The following is a 20622-nucleotide window of genomic DNA, read 5'->3' on the forward strand; positions in this document are numbered from 1 at the left end:
GCGGCGGTGAGGACCATAGAGGTGGGAATAGGGATTTTTTTTCTTTTTTTTTTACATCTTATGTCTTTATGATGTAGAGAATCCACAGAACATAATGAGGGACATTAAATAACTTTTCTATGAATAGAATTTCCGAGGATAGAAGGCAAATTTTAATTTTTATTGATTTGCTCATCTCCAACAGGCATAATAGGAAAAGCATTAACCCCTTCACCCCAAAGCCTGTTTTCACCTAAGTGACAGGGCCAATTTTTACAATTCTGACTACTGTCACTTTATGAGGTCATAACTCTGAAACGCTTCAACGGATCTTGGTGATTCTGACATTGTTTTCTCGTGACATATTGTACTTCATGAAAGTGGTAAAACTTCTTCGATATGACTTGCATTTATTTGTGAAAAAAACAAAAATGTGTCAGAAATTATGAAATATTAGCAATTTTGAAACTTTTAGTTTTTATGCCCTTAAATTAGAGAGTTATATCACACAATATAGTTAATAAACAACATTTCCCACATGTCTACTTTACATCAGCACAATTTTGGAAACATAATTTTTTTTTGTTAGGGAGTTATAAGGGTTAAAAGTTGACCAGCGATTTCTCATTTTTGCAACAAAATTTGCACAAACATTTTTTTTACGGACCACCTCACACTTGAAGTGACTTTGAGGGGTCTATATGACAGAAAATGCCCAAAAGTGACACCATTCTAAAAACTGCACCCCTCAAGGTACTCAAAACCACATTCAAAAAGTTTATTAACCCTTCAGGTGCTTCACAGGAATTTTTTGAACGTTAAAAAAAAATTTAACATTTAACTTTTTTTTCACAAAATTTTTACTTCAGGTCCAATTTGTTTCATTTTACCAAGGGTAACAGGAGAAATTGGACACCAAAGGCCTTGTACAATTGGTCCTGAGTACGCCGATACCCCATATGTGGGGGTAAACCACTGTTTGGGCACATGGCAGAGCTCGGAAGGGAAGGAGCGCCATTTGACTTTCCACTGCAAGATTTGCTGGAATTGAAATTGGAGCCCATGTCACGATTGGAGAGCCCCTGATGTGCCTAAACAGTGCAAACCCCCACAAGTGACACCATTTTGGAAAGTAGACCCTCTAAGGAACTAATCTAGATGTGTGGTGAGCACTTTAAACCTCCACGTGCTTCACAGAAGTTTATAATGTAGAGCCGTAAAAAATAATTCTTATTAATTTTCACAAAAAATGATCTTTTTGCCCCCAATTTTTTTTCCCCAAGGGTAACAGGATAAATTGGACCCCAAAAGTTGTTGTGCAATTTGTCCTGAGTACACCGATACTTCATATATGGGGATAAACCACTGTTTGAGCGCATGGCAGAGCTCGGAAGGGAAGGAGTGCCATTTGACTTTTCAATGCAAAATTGGCTGGAATTGAGATCGGAACCCATGTCGCATTTGGAGAGCCCCTGACGTGCCTTAACAGTGGAAACCCCCCACAAGTGACCCCATTTTGGAAAGAAGACCCCCTAAGGAACTTATCTAGATGTGTGGAGAGCACTTTTAACCCCCAATTGTTTCACTAAAGTTTAGAATGTAGCGGTGTGAAAATTAAAAAATCATTTTTTCTTTCCACAAAATGATGTTTTAGCCCGCATTTTTTTTTTCGCCAAGGGTAACAGGAGAAATTGGACCACAAAAGTTATTGTCCAATTTGTCCTGAGTATGCTGATACCCCATATGTTGGGGGGAACCACCGTTTGAGTGCATGGCAGAGCTCGGAAGGGAAGGAGCGCCGTTTGAAATGCAGACTTAGATGGATTGGTCTGCAGGTGTCATGTTGCATTTGCAGAGCCCCTGATGTACCTAAACAGTAGAAACCCCCCACAAGTGACCCCATATTGGAAATTAGACCCCCCAAGGAACTTATCTAGATGTGTTGTGAGAGCTTTGAACCAACAAGTGTTTCACTACAGTTTATAACGCAGAGCCGTGAAAATAAAAAATATTTTTTTTCCACGAAAATGATATTTTAGCCCCCACGTTTTTATTTTCCCATGGGTAACAGGACAAATTAGACCCCAAAAGTTGTTGTCAAACTTGTCCTGAGAATGCTGATACCCCATATGTTGGGGGGAACCACTGTTTGGGCGCACAGGAGAACTCGGAAGGAAAGAAGCACTGTTTTACTTTTTCAAAGCAGAATTGGCTGGAATTGAGATCGGAGGCCATGTCGCGTTTGGAGAGCCCCTGATGTGCCTAAACAGTGGAAACCCCCCAATTCTAACTGAAACCCTAATCCAACAACACCCCTAACCCTAATCCCAATGGTAACCCTAACCCTAGCCCCAACCCCAACCCTAACCCTAGCCCTAACCCTAACCCTAGCCCTAACCCTAGTCCTAACCCTAGCCCTAACCCTAATGGGAAAATGGAAATAAATACATTTTTTTTACATTTTATTATTTTTCCCTAACTAAGGGGGTGATGAAGCGGGGTTTGATTTACTTTTATAGCGGTTTTTTTGGCGGATTTTTAGGGTTGGCAGCCGTCACACACTAAAAGACTTTTTTTTTTATTGCAAAAAATAGTTTTTGCATCACCACATTTTGAGAGCTATAATTTATCCATATTTTGGCCCACAGAGTCATGTGAGATCTTGTTTTTTGCAGGACGAGTTGACGTTTTTATTGGTAACATTTTCGGGCAGATGTCATTTTTTGATCGCTTTTTATTCCGATTTTTATGAGGCGGAATGAACAAAAACCAGCAATTCCTGAAATTCTTTTAGGGGGGGCGTTTATACCGTTCCACGTGTGGTAAAATTGATAAAGAAGCTTTATTCTTCAGGTCAGTATGATTACAGCGATACCTCATATATATCATTTTTTTAATGTTTTGGCACTTTTACACAATAAAAACTATTTTATATAAAAAAATAATTGTTTTTGCATCGCTTTATTCTGAGAGCTATAACTTATTTATTTTTCTGCTGATGATGCTGTATGGCGGCTTTTTTTTGCGGGACAAGATGACGTTTTCAGCGGTACCATGGTTATTTACATCCGTCGTTTTGATCGCGTGTTATTCCACTTTCTGTTCGCCTGTATGATAATAAAGCAATGTTTTTTGCCTTGTTTTTTTTTTTTTTTTGCGGTGTTCACTGAAGGGGTTAACTAGTGGGATAGTTTTATAGAGCGGGTCGTTACAGACGCGGCGATACCAAATATGTGTACTTTTATTGTTTTTTTTTAATTTACATAAATAAATGGATTTACTGGGAAATTTTTTTTTTCTTTATTTGGCGATTTTTTGTAATTTTTTTTATACATTCTATTTTTTTTTTTTTACTTTGTACCATTGTCCCAGGGTGGGACATCACTGTATTAGATCAGATCGTTGATCTGACAGTGTGCATAGCACTCTGTCAGATCAACGATCTGACAGGCAGCTTAGCTGGCTTTCCGGCGCCTGCTCTCAGCAAGCGCCGGCTAGCCAGGTCATTTCATGACACGGAAGGAGTCCGGCGGCCATCTTGGATCCGGGGACTCCTTCCGGGTCACCGGAGCAACGCGATCTCCCTCTCCCTCTCTACTGACAGCGGCATCAGAGGGGTTAAATGCCCGCGATCGGCGCTACCGCCGATCGTGGGCATTGCTGCGGGGTGTCAGCTGTCATATACAGCTGACACCCGCACCCGATCACCGCGGCGCTCAGCGCAAGACCGCGGTGATCGGTGCGCCGTACTAGTACTGCTGCTGGCACAAATGCAGTGCCGGCAGCGCAGTACTAGTACGGTGCATGTCGCGAAGGGGTTAATGACTCCTAGTACCAGAAGTCATAAATGCATTATTGTACCCTTGGAATGCTGCATAACATGGAAAACTTTTTTCTTTCCCTCCAACAGACTAAAAAGGACAATTTTACTATGTCTGTGCTTTCAATTAATTCTAACTGCATCTATTTTATAAAGCGATTATACAATCAGATTACATAAAATCCCTTTAATCTTTACTCTAGTCAAATGAATTAGTTTATAGTAGTAAATTTTCTGAATTGGTGTAATAAAAATCTTGGCCGCGTAAACTCATTGCATGATCTGTTTGCAACATTGTAAATGAATAGCAGAGTAGTTAGTATTTGCCTGTATGTCCTACTAGTCTCACATATTTCATTTTTTTAACAAGCATAGTAGGTATTGAGACTTCATGGACAATGGCAATTGGGGGTCTGCAGTATGAACTTGTATATATACTTTATACATGGATGACTTTACATCAATTTTGGAAAAATGTTGTGCTTAAATCTGTGTTAAATGTACTTTCCCTGCTTGTGGAAAGGATTTGTGTGGTAGACAAAAACTGCCATATAAATAATAATAAAAAAATAAGTGTCATGTTACTTATTTTGGCTGGGATCCCACAGGACAAGTTCCTTTAAATATTTCTGAAGATCTGCTGCCTACATATAGCAAATCTGCAATAGAAATCCAAGGATACAGACTCAGATTTCCCGGTAACACATAAGCACACATTGGATTTTATTTTAATACCATAGGTGGCATGCCATGTGTTGCACTTTTGAATGAGGTACTAAAGGATATGAATATTTCAGGTTAATTAGAATATGGATATGTGTTTGAGATCTTTTAATATTTAGAAGCGGAAAACATGCTATTATACAGTGGAGTAAAATGCACCTAACGATATGTGCAAGCTGAGATTCGAGTTTTTAAGAAGGATTTTTTAATTTGGAGCTTTTGAGGAGGATTTGGAGTTTTACATTTTAGAGAAGTTTCTGCTCACTTTCCGCGTCAATAAGACTCAGTGTGCACATACGCAAACAGTACTATATATTATGCTAATCAACTTTTCATGACATTTCTTAAAATGTTACCTTCTGAGCATGATGGGATATTACACACTTCATGACGAACTTTCGGGTTTTTTGTAAAACACCAAGGTCCTCCTTCTTCTCCTTTGGGATTCCGACAATAGTTTTCATTGAGGTCTTTACTTTGGTAGCTCGAATGCAAAAAGCTAGTTTTAAAATGACATTACAGCACATGTTGTAGTAAGTGGTGACAAAATAGTTAGTAAGAAAATATAGCATGCACTACCGATGTAAAGAAATTTTAGTATGCCCTCTATTCATGTAATACCATGCCCTACATGTGCCAATCATGCCAGTGGAAACATTAGCCATAGTACCGCTCCCAAAATAAGCAATATTAATTAGCAGCTGACACTGTAAACACCACTAATTACCAGGCTTCTTGTGACAGCTGAATGTATATTATTAGATGAGATGCTTCTTCTCATAGGTAAAAGCTAATGATATACATTGGAAAGTGCAGTCTTGGAATTAGACACTAGACGTTGGTAAATAACTTGTAAACAAACGAGCCATAAAACTAGCAAACATTTAGTATAAGAAATAGAATGCTTAGCTTACAGAAAATAAGAGTTGTAGAAGTTGTAGTAGAGATTCCATAGAAGCAATATGTAATAATTAGTATTTGCACACGAAGAACAAGTAGAACAAATTCTTATACAAGTAAACAGAAGATGATTCAGCACTCAACAAAATGATGGAGCTTTACTATTCCTGGTAACTGCTGGTCAGTAGCAGTTTCCAGATGTTTGACCTCCACTGAGCTGCTGATCTGATATAGATGACCTCGCCAAGGATAGGCCAACAATATCACAATACTGGAAAATCCCTTTAAAGTGAACATGTCAGCTTTTTTATGCTACCAGAACCATGGGTAGAATGAGTCAGAAACTGGCTCTGTGACAAGTCATCCTAGTCACCTTGTTCCCAACCATCATTTTAAAGGGAACTTGTCAAACTGTGGGAGCATGTATCAGCCGCTGTCTGTGCGATCACAGCCATGTATGTTTATCCCACCGGGGACCGAGCCATGCTATTAACTAGTCGTACAGGCAGGTCCCCACATATTGACAGTGACCAACAAGCCTCTACCCATGTGTATGTATAGACAGAGACTTGCCAGTAACTGCCAGCGGGCGAGGTGAAGATGCCAGGGACTAACCCGTATGACTAGTAGCTGGCACGGCTCGGTCCCTAGCAGCTGGTAAAAGTATGCTTTGAAACAAACATACATGGCTGTGATCGTACAGCCAATGGCTAATACATGCTGCCCACAGTTTTGGTACCATGTATCAGCTGACAGGTTCCCTTTAAAGCATGTTTTCTCTGAAATATGGCAGCATTTTAGAGTGAAACATATGTCTGCAATGATGTAGCCAGTCCTTGCTTTATGATGCACGTGGTTCAGGCAGCATGAATTAGTTGACAGCTCCCTTTAAGGATTTTTTATAGATTCATTAGAAAGTATGCATACAATATACATTTATTTTGATTACATTGTTGCATGTCCATATAAAATGTAGGTCAGACTGAATGAGCATATTTACTGTAATTATGCTTTGGTAGTCAACAATAGCTAAACCAGAAGGTCGTTTGTGGGTGTCAATTGTTCGCACTGTGAATATTAAGAATCCTACCGCTAATAGGGTTAGATGGCATTGCCAGAGTTTTCTCTGATCACGGCTGTTGCCTTTGCAGAGTGACTGTGGTTGACGACCACTTTACTGCTTTGACTGATCACAAAGGCTCACGATCATGTATTGTAAATCTACCAGGAATATCATACAACTTCTCATAATGTACATGCAGGAAAGGGTTCTGAGACCAGCAATTGGCACATATGTAGCAAGCAATGAGAGAGATAGTTTTCTTCTTTGTGAAGATCTATTTTGCAAACATCCTAGGAAGTATTGCCACCAAGAACTTCCTATCTTTTGAAGGGTTGAAGCAAGGAGAATCAATACTCTAATATACTACGGTGCTTTGAAAAAGCCCAAAGAAAACATCTTGTTCTCAGCCCTGATACATCTGTATTCTACTGGGGAAAAATGTAAATAGTGCCAAAATAAAAAAAAAAATGTTTTCCTTAAACCTTACTCGTACACACCAATACGAATAAAGAGGAAATAAGTCATTAAGGAGAAAGGGGCTGACTCAGTTTACGCTTCTCAGTTCTCAAGATCGGAAATGACATAAAACAGAACATTACTACAAGTCTGTCTTGTAAAAAATATGAAGAAAATAGCCCAAAATTACTACACAATGCGTTCCTTGACATAAACATGGAAACCACCTTCCTAAAAACAGATGTTCCAATGAAGTTGTTCTGTGAATGTTAGCCCACACATTAACAAGCAGCAAATGTTCAATTGTTTAATTCTCTCTTTTATTCTAATTGCTCTCTGCACATGAGTCTGTTCTAATGACATCATGACATTTTTCTTGGGGTAATAAACAAAATAGCGTGTGGCTACTTCATTTGTCGGGTGACCTTTGCAATCTCTGACTGTAAAGCATGATGAGAAAACAATAATAATCAAAGCAGAATGCATTAGAGCCGTGTAGACTAAGCCTGGCATCATACTGTATTGGCTAATGGCATTGGAAACTAATTGTCAGGCAAACAGGCTAGACCTTTTGTAAAAAAATATATATATATATAGTTATCAATGATTCATACAATAACAAAAAAGGAACTAAAAAAAATTATTTATCAAATGTACAAATATAAAAAGTATTTAAGAAACCAGAAAAACATAAAAGATGGCAAAAACCAGGACATTGGCAATAGAGCAATGCAGGTAGCATCGTAAAGGTAAGTACAATAAATATGAATATATAAGACTCCGAATAATAGACACAGAGAACAGAACGTATGTTATGTTTGCAGACATACATGTGTCAACTCATAAGTATATGGCAAAGATACTCTTACCCATAGTGTAATGCATCATGCAAGGTTTCCACGGAAACATAATCCCCAATTCACGTTTCACATGTTTAGATCTTGCTTCCTTGGAGAATGCATTATAGTATGGGTAAGATTATTTTTGCCATAAACTTATGAATTGCTCTATGTCTAGACTCCCTGAGTAAGCAGGAGCTAAATAAGCGAAACACGCTTATTTTGTGGAATCTTTGCAAAGTGCATATTCATTGCATTTATCTTTACAATGCTAAACTTACAGCTCTGTTGCCAAATTCCTATTTTTTTTAGATTTTTATGTTTTAGGGCTTATTAAAAGCTTTTTATCTATGTACATTTAATAAATAATGTTTTAGGTAAAAAAAAATCCTTTTTGTTATTATATAAACTTTTTGCAGAGTAGCTAACGAGCCTGTTTTCAGAATTAATGGCTGAATCAGTAACTTAAGTAAGTAATGGATGGATTTGTATGGTCTCATCAATGATCGAGTAGCAAATTTTTAGTCATTGATTCTAGCAACCAAAGACATGGTATCCCACACAAACGAACAAACAGAAATGTGTGTCTTTATATACATATACATTTTATAATGTACAGATTTGACTATTTCTTCCTCTATTCTATTTCCACATCATACAGTAATTCATACATGCCCCCTCTTCAGGTTCCACAAAGCCTAGCCAGACTTAAGTTTTACTTTTTGCAGCTGACTACCCGAGGGGATAACCCTACCAATTATTTTGAAGAATAGTACCCTAAGGCTATATCTCATATAAGACTAATGGGACCTTTGCACTTTGTAATTCAATAACCATAATTTGTTAGTACCAAGCAACTGTTTTTAGCTAATTTACCTACATTATCTCCATCTATTGGAAAACAAATGACCTTCTAAGAAAAAAGATCTTTTTAGACATGAGAAAACCTCGAGACCTGATCTATGAATTTTGTAAAATGGAACGTTTAAGGCTTGTGTTAAAGTATGTTATCACAAATTAGTCAATTGATTAAAATAGGTTTCACGGTAAACATATTTTACTACAATTTAGTTTTTTTTTTCCTTTTCAACAGAACATGAATAGAACACTCTCCCATAGAAGTCAAAGAACACCTAAATATATCTGGCCATGGTCTATGTAAAAATATCTCTAAATGCAGAGCAAAGATTCAGGCAAAATATTTGCCCCAATAATCATGCACAAAATATCTATCAATACAAAAAAAAGAGTAAAAAAAAAATCTGGTCCAATTATTACAAATATTCATGTAATTCATATGTATAGATTAAGTGTTAGGACTGGCGGAACGCACCAAGACAGATGATAAAGGTGCGTTCGCAGTCCGGGGTCCACCGTGCAGGTGAGAACCTGCTGCTAGCAATTTGCAGACCATATGGCGGTACACTAAAGTATACACGCGTGGGTTAAACCTCACCCAGCGTGAAGAAAGCGATCCTGTTAATTCACAGGACCGCAGTACCGCACTAGTGCGCGAGCAAGTGGTCAGCGGACTAAACCCCAGAAGGGATTGGAGCCCGATTAGACCCTTGCTGGCGTAACACCGCAACTGGGTGTGTAGAGAACCTTAAGAAATCTATGTGCACAAGAGTGCGAGCGATGCCGCACTAACGGACGCCACTAACCACCCAGACTCGGGTATGGAAAGCGCAAGGCAGGCGCATGGCGCCGTACTGGCAGGCACAGCTACAGGACGCTGTGATGTGTGTTTAGTGCTGTAGGCTAAGTCGGGCACTAGATAGCAGCCATACACCTTCCGCGAACAGACATTCAATAGGGTAGGGGTTTCCAAGGACGACTTGCACTCACAACATACACACATAAGCAATTGTAAGACAATACTAGCGCATGGCCGTGCGGTCATGCGCAGTTTATATAGCAGCAGCACAGGAAGTGGCCACAGCACTTTTGCCCTTCTAGGACCTGCCAAGAGGACCAATGGAATGTGCTGCAGAGCCTGAGCACATGACCCTCGATCTCCAACGGGAGACCTTACACTGGGCATGCTCAGTACATGCAGACAAGGACTTAGTCCCAGAGAAGTCCGCTCGCTGCTGACCAGCACTGACTTTAATGGCAGAGACTGGAGAAGCAGCACTAACTCTCAGAACAGAGTGAGAATGAGCAAGATGCTGGGACCGACGTCCTTGCTGAGCAGGCTCCACTGCGGCTGGACAAGAATGGGAGACCGCAGCGGAAGTGGCTCGAGATTCCCCCTGTGCAGAAGCGGGAACTCGACCCCTAACATTACCCCCCCTCCTAGGGCCCCCCCTCCTTGGGCCTCGCTACGTTCGAAGGCAGCAATGAGCTGCGGAGCCCGAATGTGCTCAACAGGCTCCCAGGACCTGTCCTCGGGGCCATAACCCTTCCAGTCCACCAAATAAAATTTTTTACCACGCACCACCTTGCACCCCAAAATAGCGTTCACCTCATAATCGTCCGTAGACGAACCCGATGTCCCAGCAGATGACTCGGAAAACCGGGACATATACACGGGTTTCAAGAGGGACACATGAAAGGTGTCGGTGATACCCAGGCGTGGTGGAAGGGCCAAACGATAGACCACAGGATTAACCTGCTCGAGGACCTTGAATGGACCCAAGTAGCGAGGAGCAAATTTAGTGGACTCAACTCGCAGCCTGATGTTACGGGCGGAGAGCCACACCAAGTCGCCAGGAGCAAAGGTCGGAGCGGGGCGCCGATGAGCATCAGCGGAGGACCTCATTCTCTCCTTAGAGGCCCGAATGGCATCCTGAGTGCGGTCCCAAATATCCCGTGCCTCCACAGCCCAGTCTGCCACCCTGGAGTCTGCGGAAGACACGGGCATAGGCACAGGTACCCGTGGATGCTGACCATAGTTGAGGAGGAATGGGGTTTGTCCAGTGGAGTCGGCTACGGCGTTGTTCAGTGCAAACTCTGCCCATGATAGCAAGGATGCCCAGTCATCCTGCCTGGCTGAAACAAAATGTCGCAGGTATGTGACCAAGGTCTGGTTGGCCCTCTCTACCAACCCATTCGTCTCGGGATGATAAGCGGAAGAGAGATTCAACTCAATACTGAGAAGACGACAGAGCTCTCTCCAGAACCGAGACGCAAACTGGGGACCCCGGTCACTGACAATTTTGTCTGGCATACCATGTAGGCGGAAGATATGTCTAATGAACAACGCTGCCAAGGCCCGTGCAGAAGGTAACCGCGGCAGCGGCACCAAATGCACCATTTTTGAGAAATGATCGGTGATGACCCAAATGATGGTACAGCCGCGAGACTTGGGCAAACCCACAACAAAGTCCATCCCGACCATCTCCCAGGGCCTATCTGCCACCGGCAAGGGATAGAGCAAACCAGCTGGCCTTTGACGCGGAGATTTATTTTTGGCGCAGGAGACACACGCCAGAACATAATCCCTGACATCCCGGACCATATGCGGCCACCAGTACGTCCTCGCCAGTAGCTCAGATGTCCTCTTTGTCCCAAAGTGTCCACCCACCCTGGACGAATGAGCCCAAGAGAGAACCTCCGGTCGCAAATTAATGGGCACAAAAGTCTTGCCCGGAGGCACAGACTCTAGCGAAACCGGCGCCACGGTTCTCAGGCTCTCGGAAGGGACAATAAGCCGAGGCTCCTCTTCCTCCTCCTCAGTTGACATAAGGGAGCGAGAGAGAGCGTCAGCACGGATATTCTTCTCCCCGGCGAGATAATGAAGGGAAAAGTGGAACCGGGAGAAGAACAGGGACCATCTGGCCTGGCGAGAATTTAGCCGCTGGGCTGTCTGCAAATAGACCAAATTTTTGTGGTCCGTGTAAACTTGGAAGGGAAACCGCACACCTTCCAGAAGATGTCTCCACTCCGAAAAGGCCAACTTCATTGCTAGCAACTCCCTGTCACCGATGGAGTAGTTCCTCTCCGCTGGCGTGAAGGTCTTGGAGAAGAAGAAGCATGGATGCTTCCGACCTTGAGCATCCTTTTGGTAGAGGACTGCTCCAGCACCAACGGACGAGGCATCCACCTCCAGTAGGAATGGCTTATCCACATCGGGACGATGTAAGATGGGAGCGCTAGCAAAGTGGGACTTAATAGAAGTGAAGGCCTTGGAGACCTCTTCCGACCACAATTTGGGATTCGCTCCCTTCTTGGTGAGGGCTACCAAGGGAGCTACCAGAGTTGAGAAGTGCGGAATGAACTGGCGGTAATAGTTTATGAACCCCATAAAGCGCTGCACCGCTTTAAGAGAATGGGGCTCTTGCCAGTCCATCACAGCCTGTAGTTTGGCAGGATCCATAGCCAATCCCTGGGCGGAGATGATATAGCCCAGGAAAGGTAAGGACTCCTGCTCAAACACACACTTCTCCAACTTTGCGTAAAGAGAGTTTGCCCGTAGGAGGTCGAAGACTCTGCCAACATCTCTCCGGTGGGAGTCAATATCTGGAGAAAAGATGAGAATATCATCCAGATAGACTACAACCGAGGTGGAAAGCATATCCCGGAAGATGTCGTTGACAAAGTCTTGAAAAACGGCAGGTGCATTACAGAGCCCGAAGGGCATCACCAGATACTCATAATGCCCATCTCTGGTGTTAAATGCCGTTTTCCACTCGTCCCCCTCACGGATGCGAATCAGATTGTAAGCACCCCGCAGATCTAGTTTCGTAAACACTCTAGCTCCCCGAAGCCTATCGAAAAGCTCAGATATCAACGGCAAAGGGTACTTGTTCTTAACTGTGATAGCATTAAGACCCCTGTAGTCTATGCATGGACGTAGTTCTCCATTCTTCTTCTGCACGAAGAAGAACCCTGCCCCAGCAGGTGACACTGACTTCCTGATGAACCCTCTTGCCAGATTCTCTTGTATGTACTGAGACATTGCCTCCGTTTCCGGGAGAGATAATGGATAGACTCGACCCCGGGGAGGCTCAGCACCAGGCAAGAGATCGATAGGACAGTCATAGGGGCGATGGGGCGGAAGGGTCTCCGCCGCCTTCTTGGAGAACACGTCTGCATAAGACCAATATTGCTTGGGGAGAGAGGATAGATCTGCGGGTACCTCAGTAGTAGCAACCTGAACGCACTCTCGGTGACACCTACCCCCACATGATTCACCCCATCCCAGAATTCTGCCTGAGGACCACTCGATGTGAGGAGAGTGGTACCGTAGCCAAGGTATCCCCAACAGGACCTCATCAAAACCCTCAGGAATGACGAGCAGAGAAATAATCTCCTGATGGGATGGCGACAGGGACAGAGTAACAGGGATGGTCTGATGTGTTATCTGTGCGGGGAGTGTCGACCCATTCACCACTCGTACCGTTACTGGTTGGGATAGCATAACCAGGGGTATTGCGTGACGTTGGGCGAAGGCAGAAGACATAAAATTGCCCTCCGCCCCAGAATCCACGCAGAGATCTACCGAGTGGGAGGATGAGCCAAAGGTAATTGTCCCCTTAAAGGACAATTTGGAGGCAAACGTCGCAGTGTCTAGTGCACCTCCACCTACTACCACTAGACGCTGACGTTTCCTCGACCGCTGATGACATCTGGTGGCAAGATGTCCTGACTGTTGGCAAACATGGCAACCCTGGAGTGCACGAGCAGTCTGGGACTTAGATCCCGCTCGTGACACCACCTTAGGTTCCTGGAACTCAGGAGCCTGAACTGGAGATTCCAAAGGTTTGGCGAAGGTGGGAGCCAGCCGAAACCTCTGCCTACACTGGGCTCGCTCTAACCTCCGCTCGTGAAAACGGAGGTCAATGCGAGTAGATACTGCTATTAACTCCTCCAGTGTGGTGGGAATCTCCCTAGTGGCCAGAGCATCCTTAACGTGGTCAGCCAGCCCCCTCCAAAATATAGGGATAAGGGCTTTATCCGACCACTCCAGCTCAGATGCCAGAGTGCGGAAATGGACGGCAAAAAGGCTGACCAAGGACGAGCCCTGAGTCAGTGCCAACAGTTGGAGCGCCGTGTCATGGGTGACACGAGGTCCTAGAAAGACCTGTTTCAGAGTGCTCAGGAATAACGGAGCACTCTGCACCACATGATCGCCACGCTCCCACAGCGGCGTAGCCCACTGCAACGCCCTGTCCGACAATAAGGAAATTATAAAGCCCACCTTAGCCCGCTCTGCAGGGAAACGAGAGGCCAGAAGCTCGAGATGTATTGAGCACTGACTCACGAAACCCCTACAGGACTTACTGTCACCAGAAAATTTCTCTGGTAGCGGGAGGCGAGATAGCGTCGGTACAGGAGCGGCAGTGGACAAGGTAGCTGCAGCCACACTTGCAGCCTGAACAGCGACAGCAGTAACATCCACAGCTGAGGTTGAACGCTCAAGAGCCGCCAACCTTCCCTCCAGCTGCTGGATGTACCGCTGTAAACGCTGATCGTCCGCCATTTTACTAGCCAGACCCTGGCGCTAGTATTCTGTTAGGACTGGCGGAACGCACCAAGACAGATGATAAAGGTGCGTTCGCAGTCCGGGGTCCACCGTGCAGGTGAGAACCTGCTGCTAGCAATTTGCAGACCATATGGCGGTACACTAAAGTATACACGCGTGGGTTAAACCTCACCCAGCGTGAAGAAAGCGATCCTGTTAATTCACAGGACCGCAGTACCGCACTAGTGCGCGAGCAAGTGGTCAGCGGACTAAACCCCAGAAGGGATTGGAGCCCGATTAGACCCTTGCTGGCGTAACACCGCAACTGGGTGTGTAGAGAACCTTAAGAAATCTATGTGCACAAGAGTGCGAGCGATGCCGCACTAACGGACGCCACTAACCACCCAGACTCGGGTATGGAAAGCGCAAGGCAGGCGCACGGCGCCGTACTGGCAGGCACAGCTACAGGACACTGTGATGTGTGTTTAGTGCTGTAGGCTAAGTCGGGCACTAGATAGCAGCCATACACCTTCCGCGAACAGACATTCAATAGGGTAGGGGTTTCCAAGGACGACTTGCACTCACAACATACACACATAAGCAATTGTAAGACAATACTAGCGCATGGCCGTGCGGTCATGCACAGTTTATATAGCAGCAGCACAGGAAGTGGCCACAGCACTTTTGCCCTTCTAGGACCTGCCAAGAGGACCAATGGAATGTGCTGCAGAGCCTGAGCACATGACCCTCGATCTCCAACGGGAGACCTTACGCTGGGCATGCTCAGTACATGCAGACAAGGACTTAGTCCCAGAGAAGTCCGCTCGCTGCTGACCAGCACTGACTTTAATGGCAGAGACTGGAGAAGCAGCACTAACTCTCAGAACAGAGTGAGAATGAGCAAGACGCTGGGACCGACGTCCTTGCTGAGCAGGCTCCACTGCGGCTGGACAAGAATGGGAGACCGCAGCGGAAGTGGCTCGAGATTCCCCCTGTGCAGAAGCGGGAACTCGACCCCTAACATTAAGGGCACTAAAATAATAGGAACTAGCTTAAACGGAACCTGTCACATAGGATAACGCTATTTCACTGCATATATGGGGTTAATATGCAGGTGAATAGTTTTAGAAAGGTACTCGGCTGCCGTACTGATGCACTGCAAATCTGTCTGTCAATCAAAGTAATGGGACTTGATTACAGCTGATGATCACAATGCTGAGAGCAGTTACTGTAGCCGCACGGGCAAGCCCCTATGACTGAAAGCCAATGGTTCACAGGAAGAATAAATGAAATATTCTCCTGGTATCCATGCAATCAGTATGGCAATCAAACCACTTCCAAGTGCTATTTACCTACAGATTAATCCTATATCTGCAGGCAAGTAGCATATCCAACATGGTAGTTTCTATTTAACTAGTGAACTAGACTGGAGGTAAACATACAATAAAAAGTTTGGAGACTATTTCAAACATTTGCTACTTAAAGTATAACTAAATCTTTCAAATTTTTTTATGTATTTTTATGGAGTAGTGTTGACAACCACTACATGTATTCAGGCTGTCTAGCAGCTGCAAATCATGCAGCTGCGGGAATGCAAACATAAAACACGAGCACGCCCCAGATTCTCAAAGAACACCCAAGCATGCATGGAAATCTCGAGTAACGAGCACACTCGCTCATCACTATTATGGACCCTTAAATGCCTTGCAGATTCTTGGCGGTTTATGTCGTGAGACCCACACAGATTGCTTAAACCACTATACCAAGGTCCTCAGTTCATCAGGTAGAGCTCCACTTTGGCTTGAGTGTGCATACAGCAGTTAAATGATCCATAGACTTTTTATTAAGCCCATACAATATTGTGTGTGCACTCATGGAGGAGCTAAATGTTTAAGTAATCAGTTGGCGTTAAGGGCCTTGACCCTCACTAACCTACAAAGTTAATTTATCAAAAAACCTTGAAACGTTTAGTTTAATCTTAATTGTTCTGACTATACACATAATGAATTATTCTTTTCTTCACAAGCAATTAAACATTTATCAATATTCTGTGTCAATAGTAAAATGGACTTCCACTTAAGCAGAATATATTAGTGCATGGGATAAGTTGAAATTTCTTTCTTACCTGTGTTCATGTGGGATCATAGAGTTCCATGACTGGCAGGCATAGCCACTCTTTGTTGTGTTCCGTAAACCCTTGTAATTACTGCCTTTTCCATTAATACAGTCACGGACATAATCTGTTTTGTTTATTCAGAAAGCACAGTTAATAGATGTAAATATGGTAATCCATTTTATATCTATACATTAATTGTGCATCTACACCCTGCCACTATTAATTTTAGTTTGAGCACATGGTCCCCATAATCCAGTTAAACATTTTTAAATAAATCTTCCAGAATGCTGTAAAATTATAATACTAAATTATCTTACTGATCCTCTGCCACTCCTATTCTAACATGGCTCGAATTTCTTCCTTGTTTCTGTATTTTCTATAAAGTCTAGATGAGCATGTAAAGTCTACAACCAATCCATAGATGTAACGGTCACGAGATTGTCACCACTATGTCCAGTGATCATTTTCTCAAGCATTTACATATCTTTCCTGATGAAATAGAAAGCACTGAGCTCTCTACTTCCTGCTCGATCCAGACATGTAATGCTGCAGCCAATCACTAGACAGACTGTAGAGACACTGGGGAGGTACTCAGTGAAGATGAGTGAAGATTGATTTTGGGTGAATAAATTTGTACAAATCTCAATACCGCATGGCTTGAAATTTTTCAGAAAATACACATAAGGAAGATCAGTGTGTGAGAGACAACTCTGACGACCATAAGATCTTATAGCCTATATGAGAGAGAGGGAGTGCCCTGCTGATCATAAGAGCTTACACTCTACAAGAGAGAACGAGAAATTGAGGACACCTCTGACAATAAGTTTACACTCTATAGAAGAGTGAGAACCCTGCTGAATATAAGAACTTACAATCTATAGAAGAGAGGAAGAGAGAGCCTCACTGACCCCAAGATGTTACATTCTAAAGGAAAGAGGACTCTGCTGACCATGAGAGCTTACACTCTACAAGAGATATAGTAAGAGGACCCTGCTGACCATAAGAGCTTACACAGTACAGGAAAGATAGACATATCCAGTGACTCTGTGAATTGAAAATTACTCTGCCAATCAAATTGTGCTCCACTGGGAACCGTTGATCTGTGGTGACCCCTGTACTGATTACTATTATACAATGTATGATAATGCGTTAGATGTCATAGCTTCAGGACATAATGAGGCAGCCGCAGACACATGGAAAAATACTTTATCCCATTCTCTGATGCTTCAGCACTTTGGGAAATGATGGAGGACATGTTTTTTTGCCAAGAGCGATTCAAATCTCAAAGTGTTAGATTTCGCATGAAAATGCCAATTTCAGGAAATTCAACTTAAATTCGATCTGCAATGGATTGATCCACTCAACTCTAGTACTCAGGTTTCAATGTAATGAAAGTGGCAGAAGATCTGCAAATTATGTTTTTTATTTGATTAATTTTTAGCAGAAAAAAAATCTGTGGGAGGGCAAACCCATTTATCCCTGAAAAATTCAAAAAGATACACTTTTCTTTTTGTCACTGAAGTCCATATAATAGAGGAACAGTTCTAATTATACAAGACAGAATGGTTTGCTATTTACTCCCCCCTATACTCCAGCCATCACCTCGTCATTGCTAATATTGCAGTTTATTAATAGAGGACTGATCCAAACACCAAATAGGAAAAGGGAAAAAGTAACAATGGCTGGACACAATATTTGTTTTAATAGCACCATGGCAGTCACAAGGACAGTCCTCATGGAATATATATGCTCTTTTTTCTTACAGACTTAAGGCATTTACTTCTCAACAAGTGCCAATAATCCATATTTCGCATGATTTGATTTATGCAATCCTGAAACCTCCTAATGAAACATCTAAGACTCATCTAATCATTTTCATGAATTATAATGAAACCATTAAATATGTAAATGTTGTTTAGAAGCATACAGCATACTGAATCTATTAATATATTAGCACTGTATTATTTCATTATGAATATAGTGTTAATAAACCTCATTTATATGCAATTAAACTTCCAAAAGGAATTAAAAGGACCCCAGAAAACAGCTAACATAAATGTAAGTAATCACACATACTGCTGTAATAATCAATAGTTACAGAAACATTTCTTTTGAAGCATTTTATAAGAATAAATGTTACCTTTCTTTTCAAAAAGATCAAATGCATGATCTAGTTTCTTCTTTATTCCTGTTGACAAGCTATTGAAAGAGAACCAGTGGCATCTCTTTATGCTTTTATCAAAAGCAAACGCCCTGGAGAGAATAATGCATTTATTAGCATTTAACATAGATTTCTTTTAATACCACTTTAGAAAACTAGAGGCTTTTGTGCTTCAATCAAATAGGTTGGCAATAAAGAAAGAATGTAGACTGACTCATTATATCGTTAAGTGCATAGGGGTGCATTGCTTTATCAAAGACTTTGACTGTGTTTGATGCACCAGCATTCATCATAATTATACAGCACAAATACAGTATTTAGTTCTTCACGGTACAATCATATTGAGTGGGTCAAATTTAGCAAAACTACCTGCATGCTTTTACCTCTAGTATAGTAATGTCATGACATGCATCTTGGAATAAGCCATGGGAATTCAGGAATAAATACAGTATGTCTGGGTGATTATGTTCTTATGTTTCTGTCCTAATTTCACTTAGGATTAATCTTTCACACTACACAAATTCCAAGGTTCTGAAACATTGAAAGCAGTTCAAAGACTTGCAATATGGAATCTGATATTTTCCAATATTACATTATTCAATTTATAGTTCCCCAGGCACATATTGTATCAAAGAGAAACTGTTTACTGTTTTATCATGTAGGGATAAAAACATTCAGTGGATGAAGAAAAAAAATGCCAAATGTATCAATAGTAGAGATGAGCGGATCAATGAAAAATTTGAATTTGCTTATTTGCACATTTTTGGGGTGGAAAATATTCTCCCCAAATTTAATTTCACTTATTATGCTCTGTGGTCTTTAAACCCTGGAGCGTAATAAATGTAAGATGTAAAAAAAAAATAATAATAATAATTCGACTTACCTTACTGTTCAGTTATCCGGCCCCTCCACTTCTCACAACCACCGGTCTAGTCCTTGCTGAATCTTTTCATAACCCGCCTCTTGCATGGATGGGTGGACAGGGTTTGGTGAGGACCAGACGGGTGTTGGTGAATAGTAGAGGTACCAGAGATGTGAACAGTACAGAACTTTTGTTTTTTCAGTGTTTGATTACTCTTTATAATTCAGAAAAATGGCAGCCAGCTGCTGCCATTTTTCTGAATCCTCATAAAAACTAAATAAAAAGAATCCGTATTTTAACATATTCAGATTTTTGCAAAACTCAAAGAGAAATTAGTTCCATTCGAATTTATTTGCTCATCTCTACTGACCAGTATACAGATTTCGAGCCATTCAGCTGTTCTCTTCTTTTTATATCTACATTTATTTTTTATTTTTATTTTCACTTATTGTTTTCTGAATGTAGCAACACCCGCTGGCTGTCATTCACCAAGCCAAAAAATAATCACTGTAGCTCTGCACCCACCTATAATCCTATTTTTATTAAGCAAAGAGTATAAATCTTACATTATAGATATATTCATACACATTTTCCTATTGTGAGATATTCTCTGAATTACTGATGAACCATTACTGAACACAACAAATACTTTTTACATTTCTCAAACAAATGATGAAAGTCAAGCCCAAAGTGTACTCAGCCAAGCCTACATGTGTTTAGCAGATGAACAAAACATACAAAATTGGCATCCTCCAAAAACCCTTTGAAGCACTGTGTAGTTTCCACACACCGGAGGGTGAGGTGTAATGCCGATACAACGCCAAATGGCAGTTGTATTAGTAGAAATTGACTACTTACTTGCAAGTAAAGGCTAGCCCTTTATTCCGACTGCATCTCTTGGCACAATTCTCTGTGGTGTTAAAAAGTTTTGTTTTAATCTTTAGCTGCTTGTTGATCCTTACTAAAGTGTTATCTGAAGACTTTGTATAATCATGCAGGGTATTACGTTTTCTTATCTTGCCTTCTGTGGAAACATATTCACATGAATGAAAAATTATTAGAAAAGCTTCAGTACCAAATTGAGAAGTTATTAATGTCCATAAACAGAAAATTCATTATATCTCTGAAAAGAGTAAAACACAGATTGACACTTCAACAGTGCAGAAAATTCTAGCATCAGGATTATAACCCCTATGCTCTCAAAAATCTTTTTCGCAGAGATGCTCAACTGATGGGGTTGTGCTCCTATAGGCATAAAAGTATTTATTTTACTTGGTTATATAGCACCATTAAT

At 42.0% G+C, this 20622-nt stretch overlaps 1 protein-coding gene across 1 annotated transcript in view; it reads right to left on the reverse strand.

Annotated features, from left to right (window-relative positions):
- HGF (hepatocyte growth factor) overlaps positions 1-20622 on the reverse strand; it is a 240991-nt gene that overhangs the window by 179796 nt on the left and 40573 nt on the right. The window contains exons 2-5 of the mRNA XM_069765151.1: positions 20187-20352; positions 18446-18558; positions 16315-16429; positions 4879-5021 (exon numbers count right to left, since the gene is read on the reverse strand). Of these exons, the coding sequence (XP_069621252.1) occupies positions 4879-5021; positions 16315-16429; positions 18446-18558; positions 20187-20352 (537 nt within the window). The remainder of the gene's footprint in view (positions 1-4878; positions 5022-16314; positions 16430-18445; positions 18559-20186; positions 20353-20622) is intronic.

Source organism: Ranitomeya imitator, chromosome 4 (genome assembly GCF_032444005.1).
Source record: "Ranitomeya imitator isolate aRanImi1 chromosome 4, aRanImi1.pri, whole genome shotgun sequence".
NCBI classification, from domain to species: Eukaryota; Metazoa; Chordata; class Amphibia; order Anura; family Dendrobatidae; genus Ranitomeya; species Ranitomeya imitator.